We start from the raw sequence: 27,004 nt of genomic DNA on the forward strand, positions 1-27,004 counted from the left end.
AGTAGTGCAGGACCTTGAAAGCATGATGTCCACTGTATAGGGAATGAAAACTGTGTGAATGGTCCTCTGAGTGAGTGAGTGAGTGAGTGAGTGGCTAATGTAACTACATGAAATTCATGATGATCTGCTCAGATACCATACTGTGCCCTTCCCCTGCGGGAACATTCAACAAACACACACACACACACACACACACACACACACACACACAATCACTGACTATAGCTTAATTGGATATGGTTGCATGTGTAAGCATTATGTGTAAGCAGCTATGCAAAGTGCCAGATCGGTAAAAGTGCCAGATCGGTAAAAGTGCCAGATAGTAACTGCAGTTCATTATTAATCTGTCAATAAGCACCATCATCCACCCAGAAGGCTAAGTTAGCTACAGAAAGTAATGGAGAAATCTCACCTTTCTTCAGATGGTAGCTCTGACCAGGGAGCTTCATCTTGTAGCATGTTGAGGGACTAACTTACTTCCACTAGCTAACATGACTATAGCCAGTAGCCAGGTAGGGCTAGCTAACCAGCCAGCCTGCTAGCTAAACAGTAGCCAGCTTGCTAGCTAGCTAATGCAAGCCAACTTCGTTCAGTTGTTGAGTTTGTTCTATTGGCATGCTAATTTCATGATAAGGTCTACATTTTAGCTAATATGAGTATTTTTTATCTTCCTGTCACACTCACACAGTCTAATCCATTATCTGTGCTGCCAACCTAGGCTGTAAACACCCCTCGCAAGCCCTGTGAATAGGCTTGAAGAGTCTCCAGGTATGAACAAAACAAAAAACGAAAAGGAACATTTGAATAAAATGTGTTATTTGTTTGTTATTCCATGTCCAATTTTAACACAATAAATGAGAAAACAAGTTGATTTTCGTTTTTCAAATTCAGAAACTCAAAACGAAAATATATCTGTTTTCCAATTGTTCCACTTTGTCTTCTGAATCAAATAACCAATGACGAGACGATACACGGACCCCTACCATTAAATTGTTGCACATTTCAATGAAAGAAAAATACACTAGGCATTAGCGGCTACAATGTATCACGGATTTGGGGACAACTTTGTACCTGCCATTGCCCAGCACAACACGTTTCTCATCGTGATTGCAGCGCAATCATAGTGCGGATACAGAGCGCAACGACCAAATGACAGTAAACAAAACCCTACGTTCGTCCTCGATAACAATAACCTCAATTTACCTGTAAAGTGTCCAAGAAAACACTCCGTCTGAATTTCCCTCGCCGTATCTCCATTTCAAGGGCTGAACCACGGGCAATCGTGGCTCTTGTTGTTTGAGTTCGGCAAAACATTGCAAGCTTGCGGGTTGTAATCGAAAGACTTCTTGCTGTATGAAACGTCCTATTGGTAGCGCGCTGGTGTGGAGATCCTTTTGGAAGTAGCTTATCCAGGTGCGCAACTACATCAACATTTCTCGAAAGGACACAATTATGTTTAGGCTACTCTCAACTATTTTTCAACTACAAATAACAAACTATTCATAGAGGAATACAGAGTCCTTGCATAATTTCCAGAAAGCTCTCAATTCCCTGGTGTGCCCACTGTGTGTGACTGTGGTGCCCGACATAACTTTTGGACTATCCCAGTTGAGACCTCTACCGGTGATGTCTTGTTTCGCGCTGCATGTAGGCAGGGATTCTGGCTTGTTCTGCTGGAATCGGTTTCCCGGTAAAGATGGAACTAAGGCTTACGAGTGTTTTAAAAACCTATAAGGTCGACATTAAACAATAAAACAATCCACATCAAAATCCTTCTGTTTAAATTAGAGATAGCCTATACAAAAAAAACAAAGGCCTGAGTCTTAATCCACCACATCCACCTATGTAACTCATCTGCTGTGGAAAGTGGCAGAGATACAGTCCTGTTCATACGACCAGGAGACATCCCGAAAATCGGTCTTCTCACGAAAACCGAAAGGTTTGGGCCCCACAGAACTGTAACTCTGCCACTTTCCACAGCAGATGTTACATAGGCGGATGTGGTCGATTGAGACTGAAGTCAGTACCACCGATGAGCCAACTTCTGTCTAGTATACAAAAGGTTTGGGTAGCCAGTACCGGTATCCAAAATGTAAAAACATATATATATATCGATTTCCTGAGCTTTCTTATATATTCTAGATATAGGACAGACACTTCAAAACATTATACTGTCTGATTTGCTATTTATGAATGCGTTATTAAATGCGTTTCTATGGGCTAAAGCAGTAAAGGCCACATTAAATATTTTTTTCATATACAGTGCCTTGCGAAAGTATTCGGCCCCCTTGAACTTTGCGACCTTTTGCCACATTTCAGGCTTCAAACATAAAGATATAAAACTGTATTTTTTTGTGAAGAATCAACAACAAGTGGGACACAATCATGAAGTGGAACGACATTTATTGGATATTTAAAACTTTTTTAACAAATCAAAAATTGAAAAATTGGCCGTGCAAAATTATTCAGCCCCCTTAAGTTAATACTTTGTAGCGCCACCTTTTGCTGCGATTACAGCTGTAAGTCGCTTGGGGTATGTCTCTATCAGTTTTGCACATCGAGAGACTGACATTTTTTCCCATTCCTCCTTGCAAAACAGCTCGAGCTCAGTGAGGTTGGATGGAGAGCATTTGTGAACAGCAGTTTTCAGTTCTTTCCACAGATTCTCGATTGGATTCAGGTCTGGACTTTGACTTGGCCATTCTAACACCTGGATATGTTTATTTTTGAACCATTCCATTGTAGATTTTGCTTTATGTTTTAGATCATTGTCTTGTTGGAAGACAAATCTCCGTCCCAGTCTCAGGTCTTTTGCAGACTCCATCAGGTTTTCTTCCAGAATGGTCCTGTATTTGGCTCCATCCATCTTCCCATCAATTTTAACCATCTTCCCTGTCCCTGCTGAAGAAAAGCAGGCCCAAACCATGATGCTGCCACCACCATGTTTGACAGTGGGGATGGTGTGTTCAGGGTGTTGCTTTTACGCCAAACATAATGTTTTGCATTGTTGCCAAAAAGTTCAATTTTGGTTTCATCTGACCAGAGCACCTTCTTCCACATGTTTGGTGTGTCTCCCAGGTGGCTTGTGGCAAACTTTAAACAACACTTTTTATGGATATCTTTAAGAAATGGCCAGATTTGTGCAATATACGACTGATTGTTGTCCTATGGACAGAGTCTCCCACCTCAGCTGTAGATCTCTGCAGTTCATCCAGAGTGATCATGGGCCTCTTGGCTGCATCTCTGATCAGTCTTCTCCTTGTATGAGCTGAAAGTTTAGAGGGACGGCCAGGACTTGGTAGATTTGCAGTGGTCTGATACTCCTTCCATTTCAATATTATCGCTTGCACAATGCTCCTTGGGATGTTTAAAGCTTGGGAAATCTTTTTGTATCCAAATCCGGCTTTAAACTTCTTCACAACAGTATCTCGGACCTGCCTGGTGTGTTCCTTGTTCTTCATGATGCTCTCTGCGCTTTTAAAGGAACCTCTGAGACTATCACAGTGCAGGTGCATTTATACGGAGACTTGATTACACACAGGTGGATTGTATTTATCATCATTAGTCATTTAGGTCAACATTGGATCATTCAGAGATCCTCACTGAACTTCTGGAGAGAGTTTGCTGCACTGAAAGTAAAGGGGCTGAATAATTTTGCACGCCCAATTTTTCAGTTTTTGATTTGTTAAAAAAGTTTGAAATATCCAATAAATGTCGTTCCACTTCATGATTGTGTCCCGCTTGTTGTTGATTCTTCACAAAAAAATACAGTTTTATATCTTTATGTTTGAAGCCTGAAATGTGGCAAAAGGTCGCAAAGTTCAAGGGGGCCGAATACTTTCGCAAGGCACTGTATCTCTTTGGCGGAAACCTAGATGGGTCCTAAACTTCAAAATCAAATAGGAAATGATCCATGGTATGACCAACTTAAAACAATTCCATATGTTAGCTTAGTTAGTAGACCCCCCCCCCCCCCCCCAACGGCTGAAGATGTAATATGCGTTTCCCAAAACACAATGCAGAGACAACGTACACTAAGTGCCTCGTTGAGGCACGTGTCGATGATAGGATTGAAAGAATGGCATCCCTGCTCTCAGATCAGCTTTCTCCATTAAAATCTTACCATAACATTATAATTATTCCACAATACTGATGACGGATTAGCTCCTAGAAAGATATTAGCACCTATGGCTACAAATATTGAGGGGGCTTATTCTATTGCTTACCCAATAATAATGTACTAAATCAAGATTTGGCACATCATTGCGAGCCTTTTAGGCTACACATCATGAAATATATTGAGTCAAAAATGACTGCCAGTAGCCAAATAGGAAAATAAAACTCAATTGAGTAAACATGAAATGTATTTCAATGTCATAGAAATATAGGTTTATGTAACCTATACTGTAAGTAGGCTATTTATCTTTTAATGTAGTTGATGAGGGAATGTATATGTTTAATGTAGTTACTAAAGGATTCCACCCTGAAATCATATAATTGTATGAAATGTGTTAGTGAGTTCAGATCAGTCTGATTCTCTGTGCTCTGAGTCGGAGCAGCTTGGAGGTAGGCTATACCTTCCAAAACGGTTGAAAAGTACATGTTTCCCATTTATAACACTGCACTAATCCATCAAATCTTCTCACAGTAAAGTGTAACCTGTGTGTTGGCTTGTTTACGTCTCTGTCTCCTACCCTGCTCCCTTTAACTCTGCTCCTGTTCTCCAGGAGCTAGGGGGTTCTGCCCAACACCCAGACGTGGATCCACCTGATGTCCTCCATTACCAACCATCCTCCAACTTTTCATTACATCATCTACAGCTACTGTTGTTGTCATGTTGTCATTACCTGCTAAGAACGTTTTCTTGCTCTATCATACTGGGCACATAATATGTGAGGATACACAGATGAACTAAAAACACTCAGAACAAAGAGAGCAGCAGTGCTTGGACTTTGCAGTCTCCCTCTTCAAGTCCCCCTTCCGAGACTGACTTCCTGTTGAGAATAAGTGGCAGGCAGAACCTCCCACGCACACAGCAACCACTCTATATTCCACACACCAGAATTCAGTATTTTAGTCTGATTGCCGTGTGAATGTACAACAAATCTGTGAAAATAAATTAATGACAACTGTACCAAAAAAAAAATTCAAAGTTTAGATATTAAAATCTTAAACATGGCCAGGTTGGTTTTCACAGCTGTTTCACAAGGTGTTTCATTCTTGTAAGTTGTACAGTATCCTTCGATGGTATTTATTAGTTCCTCATTGTGCATTGCTGTATCCTAGTACCCACAATAGATATATTTAACCACGTGTGTGTACTAATGTGCTATGCAAGATAGAACAAAATGAATCATAATATAGGACTAGTGAAATGATATAATTTCAGTGTAGATAAGGGAAGGTGAAAATGAAAACATGACATCCAGCCAAGACAGTGTATGAATCAAACAGATTTGCATATGAATGGAGTGGAAATTAGCTGACTTTGTGACCTTTAAGTGAAGTATTTTAATGTGTCAAGCAGATGACACATTTTCTTTGCTAGAAATGGATTTCATATTGTAATGGTAACAAGGTACCCAAAAGTAGTTCGAAGTAAAGTTCTCCTTTTATTAGCTAAACAAAACAAGTTTAAACAGCAAAATTGTCGAGGACAAGGAAATCAGCCTTGTTTGCATACCAAGGATGAAAATAACGTAATTTAGGCTGCAATGAGATACAAAATTAGAATCGTTAGGTCGTCACACCGTTGATATGGCAACGAACGCTAATAGTTTATCGAATCCCATTGTGAGGCGGGGACACACACACTTTTTGTCTGGGGGATATTATTTGGCATGACAGCCCCCTGGAGGTCAGGGCCTCTGGGGAAGTGCCCTGCATGCCCAGTTGGTAATTCAGCCATGATTATTACACTCATTGAATGCAAGGGAAGCCAGCAAGCATTTGGCCTCCCTGATAAAAAAAAGTATAAAATAATAGCCAATCAGAGTTGAGCTAAACTGAGTAAGCTCAACTGTGAATGGTCCTGGCGCACCCAAAAAAAAGGTCAAGGGAAGCCAGTTTGGATTTGGCTTCACACCAATCACATCAAAAGCAAAACGTAATTGTCAGACACAACTTGAATTGTTTAATCTCGTTGTGTCGATGTCATCCGGTGGCTAGCTAGCTAAAATTTCCCCTTTCCTAAATTAGCCATGAATGGAGATAGGGATTTGGACTTGTGGTTTTACTTAATTCTCTGCACTGTCCAATGATTATAAAGGCGATTCTGATCCAAACATAAATTCATACATTGTGCCCTTGGCCTGAGACGAAAGAAGTTCAATATGTAGCTAGATGTAGTAGGCTAATGTTAACTAGCTGGCTCATCGTTGCCCATGAAAGGAAGTTAGGCTAGCGAGCAAGTATGTTAGCCTACCTTGCTAACGTCGTCCTGGCTACCGAGGACAACAAAAACTCAAAGCGTGTACTGTATGACAGCGTTATAGACCGTTTAGGCAACATGAAAGAGGAGGATGGTATTGGCGTTTCTCTATAAGTAGGTCTAGGGGGCGTGAACATGTTTTTCTACTTGCACATACACACATAAAGAGAGATATCAGAACCATGGACAGTCACATCATATGTATCTTATGTTGATTGGACTAAATCGTTTCTGGTATCTTTTAGTTGTCACTGTATTAGAATAAGCATAGGTGATATGATGATATTGAAATGTTGAAGTTGAAATCATGCTAGAACAGTGGAGGCAGCTCCTGTTTTCTTTGCAACTTGTGGTAACTCTCCATGGTTCTAAATCAATAGTTGTTTAGTAGTCCGAAAATGTCAGAAACATTAACTTGCTTGACCATGCTGTAGGTCATGTAACTGTTTGTTACATGCAATATGTGTTGTGGACTTCATTGGACAGAGATTACTCTCCTGTTAGTGATGAAACAAAGGTGTGGTTGAATTAATTTATTCTGCCTTTATTTTGTCTCAGCCATAGGCCTATATATCATGGTGGCAAACAAGTTATAGAGAAAACAACACAAGTATCACAACACAGGTAGTAATAGTTTTTATTTCTGTCTTGGCTTCCCCAGTGATTTTACACATGCACTGTTACTGGTCACTGATCTTATCGTGTGCTTCGCGGGGTGAGCTTCCTGTTTGACGCTTGCTCTGCCCCCTTCTATGATGTTTTTGATCATGTGGTTTCTCTGCAGGGGCTTAGTAACAATAGTTTTGATTTTCTCTTGTGAGACCAAGAAATAAATGCAATCAGGATTAAGCTGTCCAACTCTTTCTCTTTCACCCTACTGCTTTCCACTTAAGCATAATTTATTCACATCATGTTACTAGAATATTTAAGTTGTTGTGTATGTCACATCCTTTTTATTTGATTACTTTATTATTTAACTCCAAGTGCGGTCTGACAAAAATCACAATTTTAGTCGTTTTCCTGCAGTCTGAACAGCCAAAAAGTACATGGAATCAGACATTTCAAACCACCTTCGTAGCTTTTCCAAGCTGAGGCAGACCCTCTGAACTCCTTGCTGAGGCAGACCCCTTGAATTGCTCATTGTCAGGAAAGGGGCTTACATACAGCTAGCTATCTTATGCCTCTGGGCCCACATCCGGGAATCAAGACGCTGTCCAACCCTAGCTCCCCCCATGGCATTGGCCCAACCCAGATTGCCCTTAGTCTGGCTTTCTAACTTTGTGATCCCTCTGCTCTCTGACGGGCAATTCTCAATGCAACGGTCTCCTCCTATCTCTATCACACACACACACATACAATAAACAGCAGTGAGTGCTGAGAGTCATACACCGTGGCAAACGTTGGCACAGCGGGTACAAAATGTCAGTGATAGAACACATGCAAAAAGACAATCACATAGCTGTGAGCCAAGCCTAGAGAACAGCTGGGGCATGATGGCGTAGTCTAAAATCAAAGACAATAGTCCTCTCTCATCTCAACCACAGAATCTCTCCCTCTCTCACACACACACACAAGTAGAAAAACATCCACGTGGCCTCCAGAGGGGAAATATTAGAGCTAGCACATTACACTTACTATAATGACATGGCTTTTTTATGTACTACTACAGTATGTAGTACTATATGCGTGTACTGTACATGCCCTTTATATTTTTGACTCCAATTTATTGTGGATTATTGTGGATTAGTCCTTTGTGATATAACTAGAGAAGTAATTAACCTTCAATGACGTGAAAGGATTTATGTGTATCAAGGTATAAAGAGGATAAAGCAAAATAGAAATAAAACGTTTGCGTTACGTCTAAGCCCAGAGGACATATATATATATATATATATATAAAAAGATTGTTCTCTTGATATTAACCAAGAATCCAACAATGTGCAACCTCCAACCAAAGTGTTTACCCTGCAAAGGGATATCAAAATTAACTTAGCCTAGACATCAGTAGATCTGAAATGAATGGATACTGGGGTTTTGGTGAAAACTTCATCAAAGGGATTAGGTGGAACTGTGGCCATACTGCTTATACAATCCTTTCATGTTTAGTGTCTTGGAGATAGGGCTGGGGCAACGGGTTGTTGATTTCGGATATGTTGTATGATATAACGTATTGTGGTCGAGTATCTCAGGCCTAAACCTCTTCCCCTCCTGGTAGAGATAGTGCCAGGGTAGAGGGACTACGTTTGGCCTCCCCCCAGCCCAAGGTCTTGGTAATCCTATTTTGGCGTTGATGTTATACTAGGGGTGCATTCATTAGTGCACACTGTAGCAAACAGTTTTGCAACAGAAGATGTTTCCAATGAAAACAGCTTTCTTACCGGGAAGATTCAGGTAGGTCCCTCCCAGTTTCATCCCGTTTGCTTCCTAGTGAATACACCGCAGCTTTAGAAGCTTCTCTCATCAGGGAGCGAGGAAGACAGTTGTGAAACAAAAAGATGGATATGAGTGTCTTATTACAGATTATGGTCGGTATATGTTTATGAGATGTTGCTGGCCAACATTGAAAACAGGTGGCAAAACATCACTCACAAATGGACCTTTAGTTGATCAATTGACATGACAGGCATGCTTTGGTGTAAGCAGGAACTTTGAAACAATTGCTGTAACATTACTTCTTCAGTGTACAGGACTACCCTGCCATCTACTGGGGAGGAACTGTTACTGCAGCAGCGTAGCCTAGTGGTTAGAGCGTTGGACTAGTAACTGCAAGGTTGCAAGTTCGAATCCTCAAGCCGACAAGGTAAAAATCTGCCCCTGAATTGTCATTGAAAATAAGAATTGGTTCTTTACTGACTTGCCTAGTTAAATAAAGGTCAAAAACAAATACATCAAGGTGATTGTACCAAAGCTGATCTATCATGCTGACAAGAAAGTCGAATGCCAACTCGCAAAATGGGAAAACCTGTCCTCAAAGATGGAAGCAGTAGGCGAGATCAGGACCATTCTAACCAATGAGAGGGCATATGCGGATGTGGAAATACAGGCACAACGAAGGTGTTTTTCTCATAGTTAACAGAATGCCACGCACATCTGCTCATATCAGTACAAAACTTATATTCGATCAAATAAGCCTGACGTAATTTGACACTCTCACATAAACCTCCATACAAAAAAGGGCGTGATCTCACGTGGACAATTGTTTTAGGTCAATTCAGCTCGCTTTGCCTCCTCTCTGATTGCGAGATCAACTAATTGAATACTCACACGTATTAAACAAAATAAAGGTAACATGTAACAGCAAATTTTGAGCTAAGAGCCTTTATTTGGGTTTATTTACAAAGAATACAAAACGTAACCCTGAAACACATGGAGGCTTTGAAACAAGAGTTCATTCACACATGTTACAATTCATTCACAGCACTCCAGTCCTCTGCATCTGGGATGGAGACAAACACCTAGGACCCGCAGCAGAACACAAAGGTCATTATTTTTGTGGCGGGATTAACACAAACGTTTTGAAGATATTAGTTGACGGTTTGTCTGAAATGGCAAGAAAATGATCATTATATTCTTTCCACAAAGTGGCAATCGAAACATCAGAGGCTCATGCAAGTCGGTCAAAAAAGATTTCAATGGAATCCTTTCCGAGCAGGTAATGGCTACAACACAATAAAAAATAAAAAACACTAAAGTAAGTCAGTTTAGTAAATGACAAAAAAAACGGCTAATTATCATTTATTTACCAGGTAAGGACGAAGTCCCCCTTTTCACTTGTGGTGAGCCTTCTTTCCAGCAGCTTCTTTGCGGCCTTGCTTTAACCCCTATAACGGAAAAGAAAAGAAGCAACTTAGGCACAGACTTCCTTTTGCGTCGGAAAACCCGTTTACACCTGGTATTGAACTAAAAATGTATTTCCGATCAATCTTCACGCGATCCATGGAACCATGCTCCAGATTCGTCATGTTTTCACATGCACAAGTACAGTGAAATGCTTTTCTTGCAAGCATTAACCCCAACAATGCAGTAATGAATAACAATGTAATACTAAAAATAACAAAAAAGGTAGAACAAAAACAAACCAGAGTTATAAAATAAGAACAGAACGTGTATCCATGTAGATGCCGCTATGCGTATTAGATAGTGAATTATTCAACTTAACCATCAGTAATAAGCAATTCCTGTCTCATCTACAGCATGCAAGACATGATGCGGATGGCATGCAACTGTACCAGGTAGTATCCAGTGTGGTATCCACTCATGTACCAGGCGATCAGCATACTTCCCAAGGCCTCATCGTCCTCTCCGTCTGGACTCATGGGGGGAGGGGGAGGGATCATCTGACAAGAGACAAAACAACTATGTTCAGACTGGTGCATCTTTCAGAACGTTGCATGAAGAAATGTACCAGCGACATTGCTTAATAAGCGCCATATGATATGAGAATAGATTCTGATCTCTACGGCCAACATTTCAAATGCCAGAGAATATTTCTGTGCTCTAGAATCTACCTTACCGGTGGCCCAGAGGGCATCATGGGAGGCCATCCCGGAGGGGCAGGCCCGGAGGCCCCAGGTCGCCTAGAGTCTCCCTGTAGACAGAACAACACTCTAAAAATATGCACACTCCATTGTCAAATAAAGGATTTATTCCATCCACACATACAAGATGCCATGTTTCAAATGCCACCTCTGCCTGTTTAAGCAACTTCCAAATGAAAGTTAAAGCAAAAGTTCACCAAAATGTGTTGGGGCTTTTTCGTATGTTAAGAAGTAATGCACGGATGAACAGTGACTGACAACCTACAATTAGGGTCTACTTACCATTCTGAAGCCAGGCATGGGAGGGGGACCTGGGGGAAAGCCAGGGAAACCTGGACCCCACATCGGAGGTACTTTGGGGGATTTGGACTTGGGTTTAGAGCGTGGCACGTGACTGTGAGGGGCGGACGACCGATCGCTCTCCTTTGTAGAAGACTCTGCTTCTTTAACCTGCATTACAGAAAGAGAAATAAGAACACTCCAAAAGATGTCCCCATTCAAAAGTAATTGAAGTCTGACTTCTATGCCTACTGCTGAGTTCCACTAGGCTAACCGTCCATTCTCTTCATTAGTTACAAAACCAATCATACACTTAGGGACACCTTCACAAACATCCTTAACGTACCTTGTCGGGGGCTTCCTCCTCTACCTCGGAGCTCTCGGTCAGAAGGTCTCGGAGGTTCAGCTCCTCCTCGTTCCCATAGTCTGTGAACACAACTATACAGGTGCCCCGCTTCTCGTCTATGGAGGAGATAGTGGCAGCGTAAAGCTTGCCGTCTTCAGACCAGTAGGCACAGCAGGGCTCGCCGACTCTCCACTGCAACACAGTAGTCGTTGTACATCTATTAGGTTAGACCCTTTCATTTAAAAGTACTTGTATTATCGCGCAGTGCCTACCTCTTTATCGGAAGGAGCACTACTTCTCTTTCTGCTGCGGTTCTTTTTGTGGTTTTTCCGTTTCTTTCCGGGGTTGTCTTTCTTTGGGATTGTGGTGTCCTCCTCCCCCTTCAGGGCGGTCTGACAGTCAGGATCAATGGTTACAAAAAGGTATCAAAACGTGAGCATGACGTCAGAGGGGGATAACAGGACATTTTCACGGAAGCTTTTCTGAGATGCTACTTCAGGAGACATGTTTAGCCTACCATAATGCACAAACTGTAATGACCTGATACTGATGCATGTTTCTCAACCCAATTGTCAATCCATGTGAGGAAAATAAGAACACAGTCAACAGAACGCTATAATAACACTGTAGAGGCACCTTGAATGATGCAACTGCTTTGTCGTAGGCCTTTATCAGTGCAGTGTCATCCCAAATGTCAGAATCGTCACTCTGGGAGAAAAAAAATACAATTAGATGAACAAATCAATCCTCTGAGAGACTTAGAGTAAGCACGTTATTTATAATAAGGGTTACAATGGAGAAAACTGTTGTGGGTTCGCAGAGTACCATGGACAACAGTAGGGGTGGAAAGATCTCCTTTATAGTAAAAGCACTGCATGAATCTATCATCGTATTTGCAGGTTCAAGAAAAAAATTGCCTTTTATAAACATTTCATGCAATTCTCCATCATGTTACATATTAGCAGCATCTTTTTTTAATATCACACAAATCACAGGCAATGGACTTATAGGCTTATAGGCTTGCGTGTTCATCTTATATTTCTCCAATGCCAAATCAGTGTGTCTTGTTTGCAACGAAACTGTCCCTGTTTGCAAATAGTTCAATCTGAGAAGTCATTAAGAATCTGAGTATGGTACTTTCAAAAGTTAGGCCTACCAGTCAGAGTAGGCCTACTGACGCAGAAAAATGTGAACTTTAACTACTGGCTACTCCTTTACCGTGGTTTAACCCAACGAGAGAAGGTGTCAAGTGTTTCCCTAAAAGCTCTTTAATCAATTGGTAGTGACCAAATTAAATGACTTCCCAAGCAAAGCCTATTTTTAGTTTCCTCAGCTATAAAAAGGTTGTATCTCAGCCTCTGAATGTCAAAGAAACAAAACAATGATATTCCCATATGCATCAGAGTCACGTCTTTCCCCGGCTGGTCTCATAGAGTAAACGTAACACAGTAAATGAAAATCAGGGATACTCAAATTAGCGTGATATGTTACGGTTGGTATGGTTACATAAGTTAGAAGGTTCCTTAATGTAAAACCCACCCTAACCCACTCATTCCTTTAATTTAGGGTGTTGAATAACACTAATATGTGAGAACATTTTTTTTTGGTGAACAAATGTTTCAATTTGACATTATAATATGGTTGATAGCAAAACAGAAAATCATGGTGGAAATCTGTTACAGCTCAAGTCAACTAGAAAATCTACAATGCAATGCTCTCTCCATGGGCATGTAACGTAGCTAATTACATGACCTATTTCTTAAATAGGATGAAATAGGCTCCAACACAAAGCCCTCTTGTTGTTAGTAAAGTATAATTAAAATGAAGATGGTTGAAATGAATTTAGCCTACTCGAATTTGCTTACCTGCAGCACCATGAGCTGTCCATTTCAGATTGATTGTGCCACGATGCTGTTTGAAGTTTCAGCACCACAATGTAAGTTACTTATACTTATTGTGAGGTCATTAACGCAGAAAAATACATTTTAAATTTTACCTTTATTTAACTAGACAAGTCAGTTAAGAACAAATTCTTATTTTCAATGACGACCTAGGAACAGTGGGTTAACTGCCTGTTCAGGGGCAGAACGACAGATTTGTACCTTGTCAGCTCGGGGGTTTGAACTTGCAACCTTCCAGTAACTAGTCCAACGCTCTAACCACTAGGCTACCCTGCCGCCCCAAATGGGTAATGGGTAATAAACATATTGCTTTTAATACAAAACTATTATGGTAGTAGCAAGCTATCAAAGTTGAACTCCGGTCCTCTATCTCATCACTACGCTCTCTTTCTCAAACTGGACAGAACATAGATAGTGCATAGGCCTAATGACATTTGTTGGGGGGGGGGGGGGGGGGGGGGGGCGACGACGACCTTTGACTCTCCTCCTGAATTACCACCAAATGTTAGGCAGCACACAAAAAGTATTTGATCAGCAAGAGCAGATTGGAATATCAGGATTGGAATTTCCACAGCAGTGTAATGCAGCCCAGTTGTATTTACACCATCCCAGCAGCTATCTTATAATTATGCGCTGTGCTTCTCCGAACCTATAGATAATTTAATTGAGACCACACTAATTAGCGCACTTGAAATCGCGCCCCGCGGAGAATTAGAGATGAGGGGCAGCATCTGGCACACATCGCCTATAGCAACTAATTCTAAAACACTGAGAAATATTGAAATGTAACAAATTATAAATAACACGACCCTCCCCTTGACTGAAATGTAAAAAGCATGACCCTGCCCCATTTTCCTCCAGGTAACCATGTACATTTCGATCCAACCCTTTACATAATGCTTTCTACTGATAGCCAGGATTCCATCTAGCTTGTCTTGATGCACTGCTCAATATTCATAGCTGCATAATAAATGTGTCATAACTAGATGGCCAAGCTAACTAGCAGGTAATTGCTAGATAGTAAAACATATCCAATGCTATGTGACCTTCCTGGTTCCCGCTAACTACATTTCGAATTGGCCATCAGTCTTTTTAGTGACTGGTGCTGGCATATCAACTGGCAATCTGACTTGTTACCACTACCGCTAACACTAACAAGATTATGAAAATTAACCCTACATCTGTGCTGCTAACACTAAAAATCCGGTGCTATACCGAGTAGCTCGCTATCTATCTAGCTAGGTGGCTAACTTAGTTGGTATCTAGCGAATCTGCAACCATTAGCTTAAATTCAACAATAGCTACTAGTTAGCAAGCCAATCTACGATGTTATCTACTTACTGAGTAACTATATAAATTATAACTTACTTGTCCAGCTCCACGAGCAAAAAGCATATCTTTACACCCATTTGCCATGAATACGCAGAAATGTGGCTGCTCTCACAGCTTTGATTGTTGGGTTTTCACTGAAGCGTAGCAACGTGCGTCGCTGACGTTCCTAAATAAAGGATGACGTTAAAAAGTTGCGACAAAAATTTTGGCACGTTGGCTTGGCAACGAATTTACGTCCCTCTGTCCACAAACATTATTGTTCACATTTTCTGGCAAGTCGTGATTTTTTCGGCAAAAAAAATGATAGATCCAGCTTTAAGTTCGTTGGGTGATCAGGTTGTCTTTGCTGCGCCCAGCTACGCGTGGACAATGTAACGACCCCGTTACAATACTAAAAAATGACATTCTTAAACCTCCCCTGTACCTATGTTTGTCTTCTGTTGATGCGCGCCTTTGTTTTGCCTAAATCCATACGTTTTAATAAAACGTTAATCAATCACAAACGCTGACAGATTCCCTGTTGATATTCAATTTCCACATGTGCATTCACGCTCCGTTGCCATCTTAGAGCAACAGCATTTAGGAAATAGTCGATGGTTGTATTTGATTAACGTTTTATATATATAAAGTGTATTAAAGAAAGGCACACAACAACATCTGTCATGTTACACAGCAGTGTTGTAATCTTCCATGCATTTTCTTTACGGATTTGAACACACAGAGGGGTGTCTTCAAACACATAATACTCCAGTGAGTTGACTATTCTAATCTAATGTGTATAATTGTTCTACAAACATACATGGCTATGGGTGATTACAACAGCCTTGTTTTTTTCTCTTTACTGCTAATTAGAATGACTGCAACACACTTAAACACATAATGCGCTTCATCTTAACCTCAGATATGACCATTTTGTCTCAGTACACAGGGTCAGTGTGGAGGGATGAAATCTATAGTACCTTTTCGTAATGTAGACCTTATGTCTGAATACCTAATATGTTACCAATTGCATAGCCTTGTTTATTTATCAGTGTATATTTTAATAATGAACCAGGTTTGAATATGTAACATCACATGGGGCCCAAGGAATAGTTTGTTTTATTCTACCTGTTCACCAAATCTAAATTGAAACACAACCTGTTCAATAAACCTAGCAGCGACCATGCAAGGGGCATTTTGTAAAAAGTTAGTTTATGTAGACAGTGTTCACACAGATATATTACTTGATCCAGCGTGTACTCAAACAAAAAGTATAAAACCTGTGATTTTTTTGGCAAATCTGACTACTACTATCTGAAAAACATTGTGAACAGTGAACAGAAGTTGTATTTAAAGGATCTCCACCTGTCATTTGTGTGTCCACCTCCACAGTGTTTTATCAGGGAATGACCGCACACCTCATGTATAGTGAAACGATCTTCAAACAGCAGGCTAAGATAATGCCCAATCTCACTTTATTGCATCAGTTAAAACATTTCTTACGTGCGATGATTCGTAGTCACACTTTAATCAAATTAGGCTATAACTTTTAGGCATAATGAAGGGCTTCAAAACACCTTTATAGGTTTAGCAAATCATTATAGGCAAACATCATGTGGCATAAAATCTGACAAGTCCTTGTTGGTTTTATGCATAGTCACATGTTAAAATTGTTTTCACAGACTAGGGATAACTGCTTGTTTTTACAAAGCCTTTTATAGGTACTGAAGTTAGGGCCATTGTACAGTAGGGGGCAATATTATAGATACTAATCACAGATTTGAGATATCTAGAAATGAATAGGGAAACATTACCTACAGTTGAAGTCGGAAGTTTACATACACATAGGTTAGTCATTAATACTCGTTTTTCAACCACTCCACAAATTTCTTGTTAACAAACTATAGTTTTGGCAAGTCGGTTAGGACATCTACTTTGTGCATGACACAAGTCATTTGTACAACAATTGTTCACAGACAGATTATTTCACTTATTATTCACTGTATCACAATTCCAGTGGGTCAGAAGTTTACATACACTAAGTTGACTGTGCCTTTAAACAGCTTGGAAAGTTCCAGAAAATGATGTCATGGTTTTAGAAGCTTCTGATAGGCTAATTGACATCATTTGAGTCAATTGGAGGTGTACCTGTGGATGTATTTCAAGGCCTACCTTCAAACTCAGTGCCTCTTTACTTGACAAGCCCGGGCCTGATCCGACATAACAGACATTGAATGAGCCTAAATCCTAAAAAAGGCCAGATTTCTAGTTAACTCGGCTATATTGATTTAAACTGGTGTTGAGAACATCACAGCGGAGGAATAATGGTTGGATGCACTGCCAAATTCTCTACAACAGCTCTGTTGCGTGTTAAAACGCCAGCCCAGGACCTCTACATCTGGCTTCTTCCCCTGCGGGATCGCCTGAGACCAGTCACCTGGACAACTGATGAAACTGAGGCGTATTTCTGTCTGTAATAAAACCCTTTTGTGAGGAAAAGCTCATTATGATTGGCTGGGCCTGGCTCCCAAGTGGGTGGCCCTATGCCCTCCCAGGCCCACCCATGGCTGAAGTAAAATCCATAGATTAGGGCCTAATTATTTGATTTAAATTGACAGATTTTTTATTTAAATTGACTGCCGTCCATGACTCCAAGTTACGTGAATGAGAGCTTTAAAAAGTGCTCTTTTTTATTTATTAAAGTGTTGATTTTCACCCATCATCCACATGTTTAATCCGTGACACTTCTGTGACCTTCCTAACAATTTCTCGCTCTCAACGATTCAGAGGAAAAGAGATGAGTAGAAGTAGTTAAATATTAAGGTCGCCATCCCTGCATAATTTACGACAAAGATTAATGAGGAAGAGTACATATGAAGCCATTTACAGTCTTACACAGAGGTAGAGTGTGTACAAGCAGTGCACAGAATCTTGGAACATAATGGCTTCAATCGTAAAGCTCAGCATGCTACTACTTGCTTTCCTGAAGAAAACCATCCATGCAGACCAAGAATTCAATGAGATTGTGGCGGAAGGTTGATGTTTATTCCGGTTTCACTGGCGAGTCATTTCCACTGATTGGCAACCGTTTGATTTTCACGTATAAAACTAAAGAAAGCACCTTGCTGTGGACCATTTGTAAAACCTTAATCTGAGAATTTCATGCTGGCTGCTGGTTTAAAGGGATCGACTAAAATGATCTACCAGGAGATTACAGATCCATGATCGCACTCAATCAGACTCGGGGTGGTACAAGCTTGAGTGCAGGGGACCTAGTTGGTCATTGCAGCACACAATACCGCTCACCGTTTGCAGGGCTTTAAACTATAAACCACTACTGCCTGTTCATACTGGAGACATTAAACCTGCAGTGTAAGGGTGCAAGGGGTGGGGACAACATGTCAGTTTGATAGTACCAGGCAGGTTTTTGGCCAATGGGCAGATCCCGGGCGAACCTTAAGGAGGACGTAGGTAGCCGGGTGCAGCTGGCTGAGAAGAGCACCTCTTTCCACATCCCTAACCTTACCATAGACGACTTTGCGTTTACAGTTGCCTGGTATGGGAGGGACTGATGTGTTCACAGATTTGTGTTAGGGAACTCCTCCCTATTTATTTCCTCATTGATGCTCAACCACACAGGGCATCATGAGTGTCGTGTGAATACGGAGTCGTTTATGACAGTGACAGAGGTGAGTTCAACCAAGGTTCCCAAACATTTGGGAACTTTTTCCCCTGTTGAACCCATCTCAGTTCAAAGGTTCGATTATGTTCTGTTGGTCTGCCCCAAGTCTGAGCCCCATCACAGAGTTCTTATCAGACTGAGAAAAAGGTTGCTCCCATCTGGAACTCTAATCCTACTGAGTCTGACAGGGTTGTGTGGTACAGACAAGACTGCTCAGGTGGACGGCGTCATTTTGGACACAGAATATGGACTAATAATGCCTAAGGATGTGGATGGCCGAATGAGTGTCTCACCCTCACTTCTCTGGTCCTGTGAGGAAAGTTTAAAGGTGTAAATTGACCAATTATCAAGTAAATGTCCACTGTGTGGACTGTACACACCTCTCAAACATGCGAGGCTAATGTACAGTATGTTACCTGGTAAAAAGACAACTCTGCAAAATGATTTATATGTACATAGCCATTATATTTCTCAGAATATAAAAAAAAAACAATTTCTCATGAATATGTGCAAGTGTTTTACGTAAAAAAAAAAAAAATGGTACAAAGCTGATTATTATGGGAGAAAAATACATAATGGATGTTTTTGCTCAGTTCTATTAAATGAAATTAGAATTCTTGTTCAAACATCACTTCTAGGTTTCTGTGATTACAAAGTAACTTGTAGTAGTATTTCCCTGTTGGTTGTTTAAAAAAAAAAAAACTGTATGATATGCATTATGTAAAGTTACTTCCTGCTTTACGTTTCATGCTTTGTATGCTGTTTTTCATGAATAAAGAAATATACCTTTAAAATAGTATTTTGTATTTTAATGTAGGAACAAAAACTAATGAGATCTGTAATATATATATGAGCTAGAGTTTAAGAGTATCATGAGTTCGTAAATGGTATAGGCTACTATTTGTAAATGTGGAGTAAATGCAGGGAACACAAACCATACACACACTTGTAGAATGACAAAGCAAAATAAACCAAAATGCATGTCACTATACATTCTTATGTACAAGAGAGGTGTATTAAGACTTAATGACTTTTAAAAAAACTCTCGCTTCAAAGAGACAGTTTGATTTACAAGTAGCATTTTTCATTTATGTGAAATTAGCACAACGCTATCAATTAGTATCAGATAGGAATACCATGCTGCTTGGATAAAAAAATGAAAAAAAAAGTGTAGATAAAACACAGATTATGCACACATAAAATAACACCGATACAGGAACAAGAAAGACAGTCCCTTACAACATGGAAAACGCTGTTAAATGTACCAAGGGAACGACACATCCACACAGACAGTATGCTAATAGTAACAACAATCACCAGAATATTAGGCTGTAATAAGAGGGACTGATTGAGCCTGCAGACATCCCATCTGGTGCTCCCTCTCTTTCCCAGTCCTCCTCCTTGTGGAGTGAAGGAAGGGAGGGGGGGGGGGGGGGGGGGGATCTTGCTAGTCCACAACTGTGTGTTTCGGCCAGCTAGGAGTCTGCCAGTGGTTAGAACAGGAGACACTGGCTTCCCCCACAACACAGCCGAGTGTTGCATGGAATCCAATGGAAGTTGTTCAATGTGTCTATTGAAGTTAAGGGCTCTATGTATGCAGCATGTATACTATGGTGGTTTCACTGTATGGGGAATGAGTGTTCAGTCCCTGAGTGTGTGTGTGTGTGTGTGTGTGTCTAGATGGTCTCCACGTAATTGGCTGGGAAGAGTCCCAGGCGTCCATCTTTACTGAAGCCACGCCACCAGACCTTGTCCACCGTTTCCACAGCACTTATGATGTCACCTGGCTCAAAGGAGATCTCTGATTCGTCCTCTGTGGAAAAAAAGAGAAAGCAAGGTTTAACACACTCAGAGAGCATCATAGAGGGGATAGGTGTGTATGTGGTCCATGGTATGAGTTACACCTGGAACTGACCTGCTTGGTAGTCATAGAGAGCTCGAACACACATCTGTCTGTCTGGTGAAATCTGAAAGAAACAGCAAGAAAAACGATCACAAATGGCCCCAGCCTGGGGAAAATTTCATTTTTCCTATTGTAGAGCCCTCTCTTGGTTCTCATCGACATGGCATTCATATTAAATGAGTCATTCTTCAATCCTGTTCCTGGGCTAGACTTGAAGAACAGTAGTAAATACGATGGCATAGCAGGGGACAGAGGCCTTATTACTTTGTTGATTGTGTTACATTCCGTACCTCTTTTCCATTCTCTGAAATCTCCTGGTCCTCAATCTCTTCAACAAAGTCCTCCTCAATTTCATCATCGAAACAAACAGCCAACTCCGGAGTATCTTGGTCCCTCTCAGGTGGACTCATGGATCGTTCTGGAAAAGAGGAATCATGAGAGGGGTTGGATTCTCATTCCCTACTAAACAAGCAAGTGTGTAGTATTTCAAACCCCTTCATGATCTTAAAAATCCACGAGGAAGAGGATTTCTGGAAAAGGATAGGAAATTGTAACATAGCATACCGGTATGTCTGTTCCACGTTATCTCATCAATATAAAGGTTCATTCAGTTTGAGAGCAACTTGGGCAATGTAGGCTAGCGTAGAGTAGAGATAACTAAATGGTTGAGTGTGGTTACATACCTGTACCATTGTGTTCCACCAACTCCCCCTCATCTCTCACCCCATTGGTGGATGGGGCCACAACCTCTTGTGTGATTGGCTGAAGAATAACCTCTGCATCTGAACATAACAAGACATGGGTTAGATTGTGTTAGTTGTATCAGACACTCTTTGCACAACATTCTTATACATACAACTCCTCACTCTTCTTCTCTTTTAATTGTTGTATTTGACCTTTTTGAATTTGTATAACAGGACAGGCCTGTACAAGATACAAAACAATGTACTTTACCTGTGACAGCTGGCTCCTCATCCTCTTCTGAAAGCTCCACCAGCACTGGCTTAGCAGAGGCCTGGATGTCATCTGATTGGTCCTCCTTCTCTTGTTCCTCTGCCACAGGCTCCGGCACCGATAAAGAGTCTGAATCTGGTGCTGAGCCCTCCTCTCCCTCCTCCATGTTTGGGCTTGGCTCTGTATTCCCAACACTGGGCTCAGGCTCTGCCTGTTCTTCCACATCTTCCTCTTCCTCCACCAGTACGGCTTGTACGGCTGTGTACTGCTCTGGATTGGAGACAATGAACCATTGTGGTTGTAAGTACAGTCATGCCAAACTGACAACACAAATCTATAATGGCTTGACAGACACCATTGGTCATTCTACAGTAGGCTGTGTGTATGATGAGGACCTACCTGTTGACTGCAGTGGACTCTCTGGCAGGGGGACAGTGGGAGGCTGTGGTGCTGGGGCAGGCTCCAGGGAGACTAGTGGAGAGGGGGAACACTCAGGCTGGGACTGGGGAGGGGTATCTGGGGGAAATGGTGGCAGAACCTGAGCCTGGTGCTGGTTCTCTGGAATGGTGGAGGTCAGGGTGGCTAGGAGGCCTGGAGAGGCTGGGGGGGCAGAGGGCTGGGTTGGAGGCTGAGACTGGGGGCTGGGTGATGGGAGGGTAGGCCGGGCTGAGACAGCAGGGGCGAAGTGGAGGGGTGATGTGGGAGGAGACACCAGGGGGGCGCGGGGGCTCTGGGGAGAGGTGATTGGGCGGAAGCTGGTGCTGGGTGGAGACATGGTGCGGTGGAAGGGGGAGGAGGGGACACGGGAGAAGGGTGAAACCAATGTTGGACTGCGGGGGGAGGTCGGAGTGGGGCCGTCCCATTTCCCAAAGATGAATGCTGTATCGGTCAGGCTGCGCTGGTACCGCCTTAATGGAGGTTTGCCTTTGTGGAGAGAGAGAGGGAGGGAAAAAAGACCCAAATTAAGAAATGCACTGCAACAAGACCAATAATGGTTGTTTAGGTTCATGCACGATTGACTGACTGGCTTCATAATCACACACTGCATAGACAAGCCACACCTTGGTTTGCCAATGCTTATTGACAGACACACAGTGAACTTACCTGTACGGGGGGAGCCGGGGCTGGATGGGCTTTGGGACGATGATGATGACAGCTGTCTGAAGAACTCTCTGGGGTTCATGGAGCGCTGTGATACCAGCACTGCTGCCTCCTACGGGTAGGAAGAGGAATCACACCACACTGTTTTACCCGAATGATGTAAAGGAAACTACAGCCAGGTCTCAATAGTCTAAAGCTATCTCCTCTCCTCCTTCTTCTCCTCCTTTCCTTTCCTTCATCTGCACTGGTGTGAAAGAAGTGGACAGGTTCCCATGATAGGATAGGTCAAAAGGAATATGGCCTGTGTTTTCAGATCAGTGCAGATGAAGGACAGGAGACAAGGAGAGGAAGCCACTTCAGAGCGTTGGGACACACCATATGACATGAACAAGAGGTGAGGTGTTTAGGGAAGAGTAGTAAGGGAGTTTATTGGGATTAGAGAGGTCAGTAAGAGAGACACTCACTGCTGCTTTCTCGATGGACTCGCTGCGTCTCAAGCGAGCTCTCATGTCCTCCTCATGCTCTCTCTGCTGCAGCTCCTGTCACACACCAACAGAGAGGTCAGAGGTCAGAGTTCAGACACACACAGGCACAGAGTTCAGCGTAAAGATGCATGCAAAAACACAGAGTTCAGAAGTCAGAAACACCTAGAGGTCGAGTCGCCCAATAACTTTCTCACTCATTCATTCTTTCTCTCACCCATCTTGATTTCTCCTGCTTCCTCACTTCTGCCTCCAGCTGGGCCTGCATTCTCCTGGGAGATACAGAGATACAGAGATGTCAGAAACCTCATAGAATATTAGCCTTAAGTAGCCTTTACTTTGACAACACATTCAAATACCTGATAGTGACACAAGAGAATACCCTTGAGTCAGAGATTGTGTTAGTAAGTCTTGAGTCAGTGTGTGTGTGTGTGTGTGTGTGTGTGCCCAACTTTCTGACCTCTGCCCTTCGATCATCTGTAGTTTCTCGTTCATTTTCCTCTCCCTCTCGTCAGCCTCTTTCCGTTCCTTCAGCACTCTCTCTTTCTCCCAACGGCGTCTCTCCTCCACTGCTCGCTTCCTCTCTTCCTCCTTCCGCTCTTCCTCCTCACGCTGAGAGAGAGCGAGAGAGAAAGAGGAAGATGGAACACAATAGATGAAGACTTATTACAGTTGACAATGTGACCGTTAAAGATGTGACGTGATGTGAACACTAAAAGATGTGACGTGATGTGAACACTAAAGATGTGACGTGATGTGAACACTAAAGATGTGACGTGATGTGAACACTAAAGATGTGACGTGATGTGAACACTAAAGAAGTGACATGAACATTAAAGATGTGATGTGATCACTAAAGATGTGACGTGATGTGAACATTAAAGATGTGACGTGATGTGAACACTAAAGATGTGATGTGAACATTAAAGATGTGAAGTGATGTGAACACTAAAGATGTGACGTGATGTGAACATTAAAGATGTGATGTGAACACTAAAGATGTGACGTGAACACTAAAGATGTGACGTGATGTGAACACTAAAGATGTGATGTGAACACTAAAGATGTGACGTGATGTGAACACTAAAGATGTGACGTGATGTGAACACTAAAGATGTGATGTGAACACTAAAGATGTGATGTGATGTGAACACTAAAGATGTGACGTGATGTGAACACTAAAGATGTGACGTGATGTGAACACTAAAGATGTGACGTGATGTGAACACTAAAGATGTGATGTGAACACTAAAGATGTGACGTGATGTGAACACTAAAGATGTGATGTGAACACTAAAGATGTGACGTGATGTGAACATTAAAGAGGACAACTACTTTTCTCCTGTTGCATTGACGAATTACTAGAAAAACTGTCTAAAGCTATGAGGGTAACTGTGACTACGTTTCTGTGTAGGCTACCTCTGCACGTGCCCAGAAGGAGTCTCTGTTGGCCCGTCTCATCTCCATGGCAGCGTTAGTTTTCCTGTAGTTAGTGCCCTATCAACAGAGATCGGCAGATGCAGAGGAAAGAGTGTGACTGGAGAACAACACTGTATGTACATATTGCATAAGGAGCCTTGGTTGTTTGTAACTCATAATTGCTAAAGTATGAAAAAATGTTCAAAACATACAGTAGGTATAGAGGAAGTACAATGCATGACAGAGATTAAAATTGAGAGAATCTAGCTGTGGGATCCTCCTCCATGTAAAAGCACAGTTCCGGGTTTTGTCCAGGTGTTAGCGCCCCCTCCTGTGGACAGAGATGGTATTGCAGGAGGAGCACTCACCACTGTCTCCTCCTTGTCCTTGGACCGACTGCTTCTTCTGACTTGCTCTGTCTGGGGGCGGACTTTACTGAGCTCAGTGCCTATCTTCTCCTCTGTGACATCCTCAGTACTCTCAGCACTGATAAACACATGAGCCTCCTGCAAAAAAAGAAGAAGACAAGAAAGAAGAGAGAGAAAGGAGAAAGAAAGAAGAGAGAGAAAGGAGAAAGAAAAAAGAGAGAAAGAAGAAGAAGACGAGAATGAGAGCGAGAGAAGATAGAGAGAGAAGAGAGAAAGAAGGAAGAGAGAGAAGAGAGAATAGAGAAAGAAGGAAGAGAGAGAAGAGAGAAGAGAGAAAGAAGGGAGAGAGAAGAGAGAGAGAAAGAAGGGAGAGAGGAGAGAGAGAGAAAGAAGGAAGAGAGAGAAGAGAGAGAGAGAAAGAAGAGAGAGAGAGAAAGAAGGAAGAGAGAGAAGAGAGAGAGAGAGAGAGAGAGAAGAGAGAGAGAGAGAGAAAGAGAGTGAAGAGAGAGAGAGAAAGAAGAGAAAGAAAGGAGAGGAAGACTAGAAAGAAAGGAGAGAAAGACAAGAAAGAAAGGAGAGAAAGAAGAGTTGCTGTTAATCTTTGTTACACAGTGCCATGACACTTGCTCCAAAGCGTGTAAGCATGACAGCTTGAGTCCCTTCAATAATCTGAGGTCCTGAACATCCTTTCAGTATTTTAGGTGAACATTCCAAGGAAGGACTTCAGCTGTCCAGCAAATTGGTGCATTTTTTTTGGGCCTGCACACCACAACTTTGCCACAGACACTTGATGTCACTTGATCCTTTCCAGAACTTTTGGGAACAAGAATGTCATTTTTATTGGCTGCTATGATCTACGGTATCAAACGTGTGAAACTTCAAACTCCAATACAATTCTGCTACAGCATTCCAGACGAGGGAAAGAGAAGGAGATATTTCCCCTCCCTTTTCATGTACCCACTGACCCTCTGAATACATATGTGCACAGACGCACAAACATCCAAACTCGCATGCACGCACACACACACTCTCTCTCCGAATGTAGTTCTTTGAAAGCTTTCCCCCCTCAGTGGTTCCTCTTGGCTGTGGCCTTTGGGCTGTAGCTAAACTATACAGTTGTGTATCAGCTTGTATCTAGTATCTGGCTTACACTAGAGAAGACAAGAAGGAATCTATTGGTTTGGAAGAGATATACAGTGCCTTGCGAAAGTATTCGGCCCCCTTGAACCTTGCGACCTTTTGCCACATTTCAGGCTTCAAACATAAACATATAAAACTGTATTTTTTTTGTGAAGAATCAACAACAAGTGGGACACAATCATGAAGTGGAACGACATTTATTGGATATTTCAAATTTTTTTAACAAATCAAAAACTGAAAAATTGGGCCTGCAAAATTATTCAGCCCCTTTACTTTCAGTGCAGCAAACTCTCTCCAGAAGTTCAGTGAGGATCTGAACTTGTATGAACTTTCAGCTCATACAAGGAGAAGACTGATCAGAGATGCAGCCAAGAGGCCCATGATCACTCTGGATGAACTGCAGAGATCTACAGCTGAGGTGGGAGACTCTGTCCATAGGACAACAATCAGTCAGTCATATATTGCACAAATCTGGCCTTTATGGAAGTGTGGCAAGAAGAAAGCCATTTCTTAAAGATATCCATAAAAAGTGTCGTTTAAAGTTTGCCACAAGCCACCTGGGAGACACACCAAACATGTGGAAGAAGGTGCTCTGGTCAGATGAAACCAAAATTGAACTTTATGGCAACAATGCAAAACGTTATGTTTGGCGTAAAAGCAACACAGCTGAACACACCATCCCCACTGTCAAACATGGTGGTGGCAGCATCATGGTTTGGGCCTGCTTTTCTTCAGCAGGGACAGGGAAGATGGTTAAAATTGATGGGAAGATGGATGGAGCCAAATAGAGGACCATTCTGGAAGAAAACCTGATGGAGTCTGCAAAAGACCGGAGACTGGGACAGAGATTTGTCTTCCAACAAGACAATGATCCAAAACATAAAGCAAAATCTACAATGGAATGGTTCAAAAATAAACATATCCAGGTGTTAGAATGGCCAAGTCAAAGTCCAGACCTGAATCCAATCGAGAATCTGTGGAAAGAACTGAAAACTGCTGTTCACAAATGCTCTCCATCCAACCTCACTGAGCTCGAGCTGTTTTGCAAGGAGGAATGGGAAAAAATGTCAGTCTCTCGATGTGCAAAACTGATAGAGACATACCCCAAGCGACTTACAGCTGTAATCGCAGCAAAAGGTGGCGCTACAAA

The 27,004-nt window shown here is 41.9% G+C and overlaps 3 protein-coding genes across 4 annotated transcripts in view; all 3 read right to left on the bottom strand.

Moving 5' to 3' along the window:
• Nucleotides 1-1,868, bottom strand: part of LOC110535022 (rhotekin-like) — a 119,401-nt gene extending 117,533 nt beyond the window's left edge. Inside the window, exon 1 of the mRNA XM_036935480.1 lies at nt 1,204-1,868. Coding sequence (XP_036791375.1) covers nt 1,204-1,314 — 111 coding nt within the window. The 5' untranslated portion in view covers nt 1,315-1,868. The remainder of the gene's footprint in view (nt 1-1,203) is intronic.
• A 7,864-nt stretch (nt 1,869-9,732) lies between these two features.
• LOC110535704 (survival motor neuron protein 1) lies at nt 9,733-15,015 on the bottom strand. Of its 2 annotated transcripts, none has more exons than XM_021620888.2 (9): nt 14,863-15,015; nt 12,230-12,301; nt 11,866-11,985; nt 11,594-11,785; nt 11,251-11,418; nt 10,944-11,018; nt 10,660-10,767; nt 10,174-10,251; nt 9,733-9,885 (listed from the first exon to the last, which is right to left on the bottom strand). In XM_021620888.2, the coding sequence occupies exons 1-8, from the start codon at nt 14,908-14,910 to the stop codon at nt 10,198-10,200; spliced, it is 837 nt and encodes a 278-aa protein (XP_021476563.1). In that variant the 5' UTR covers nt 14,911-15,015; the 3' UTR covers nt 9,733-9,885; nt 10,174-10,197. The 2 variants fall into 2 exon arrangements, with proteins under 2 accessions (XP_021476563.1, XP_021476564.1); XM_021620889.2 differs by having other exon boundaries at nt 9,738-9,970.
• Nucleotides 15,016-19,281: 4,266 nt separating this feature from the next.
• LOC110535705 (drebrin-like protein B) overlaps nt 19,282-27,004 on the bottom strand; it is a 64,367-nt gene continuing 56,644 nt past the window's right edge. Inside the window, exons 5-16 of the mRNA XM_021620890.2 lie at nt 24,715-24,852; nt 24,347-24,424; nt 23,388-23,539; nt 23,145-23,199; nt 22,910-22,984; nt 22,449-22,557; nt 21,744-22,268; nt 21,345-21,614; nt 21,074-21,172; nt 20,681-20,808; nt 20,403-20,454; nt 19,282-20,300 (exon numbers count right to left, since the gene is read on the bottom strand). Of these exons, the coding sequence (XP_021476565.1) occupies nt 20,164-20,300; nt 20,403-20,454; nt 20,681-20,808; nt 21,074-21,172; nt 21,345-21,614; nt 21,744-22,268; nt 22,449-22,557; nt 22,910-22,984; nt 23,145-23,199; nt 23,388-23,539; nt 24,347-24,424; nt 24,715-24,852 (1,818 nt within the window). The 3' untranslated portion in view covers nt 19,282-20,163. The remainder of the gene's footprint in view (nt 20,301-20,402; nt 20,455-20,680; nt 20,809-21,073; nt 21,173-21,344; nt 21,615-21,743; nt 22,269-22,448; nt 22,558-22,909; nt 22,985-23,144; nt 23,200-23,387; nt 23,540-24,346; nt 24,425-24,714; nt 24,853-27,004) is intronic.

The sequence above is a fragment of the Oncorhynchus mykiss genome, chromosome 11 (assembly GCF_013265735.2).
Source record: "Oncorhynchus mykiss isolate Arlee chromosome 11, USDA_OmykA_1.1, whole genome shotgun sequence".
Taxonomy (NCBI): domain Eukaryota; kingdom Metazoa; phylum Chordata; class Actinopteri; order Salmoniformes; family Salmonidae; genus Oncorhynchus; species Oncorhynchus mykiss.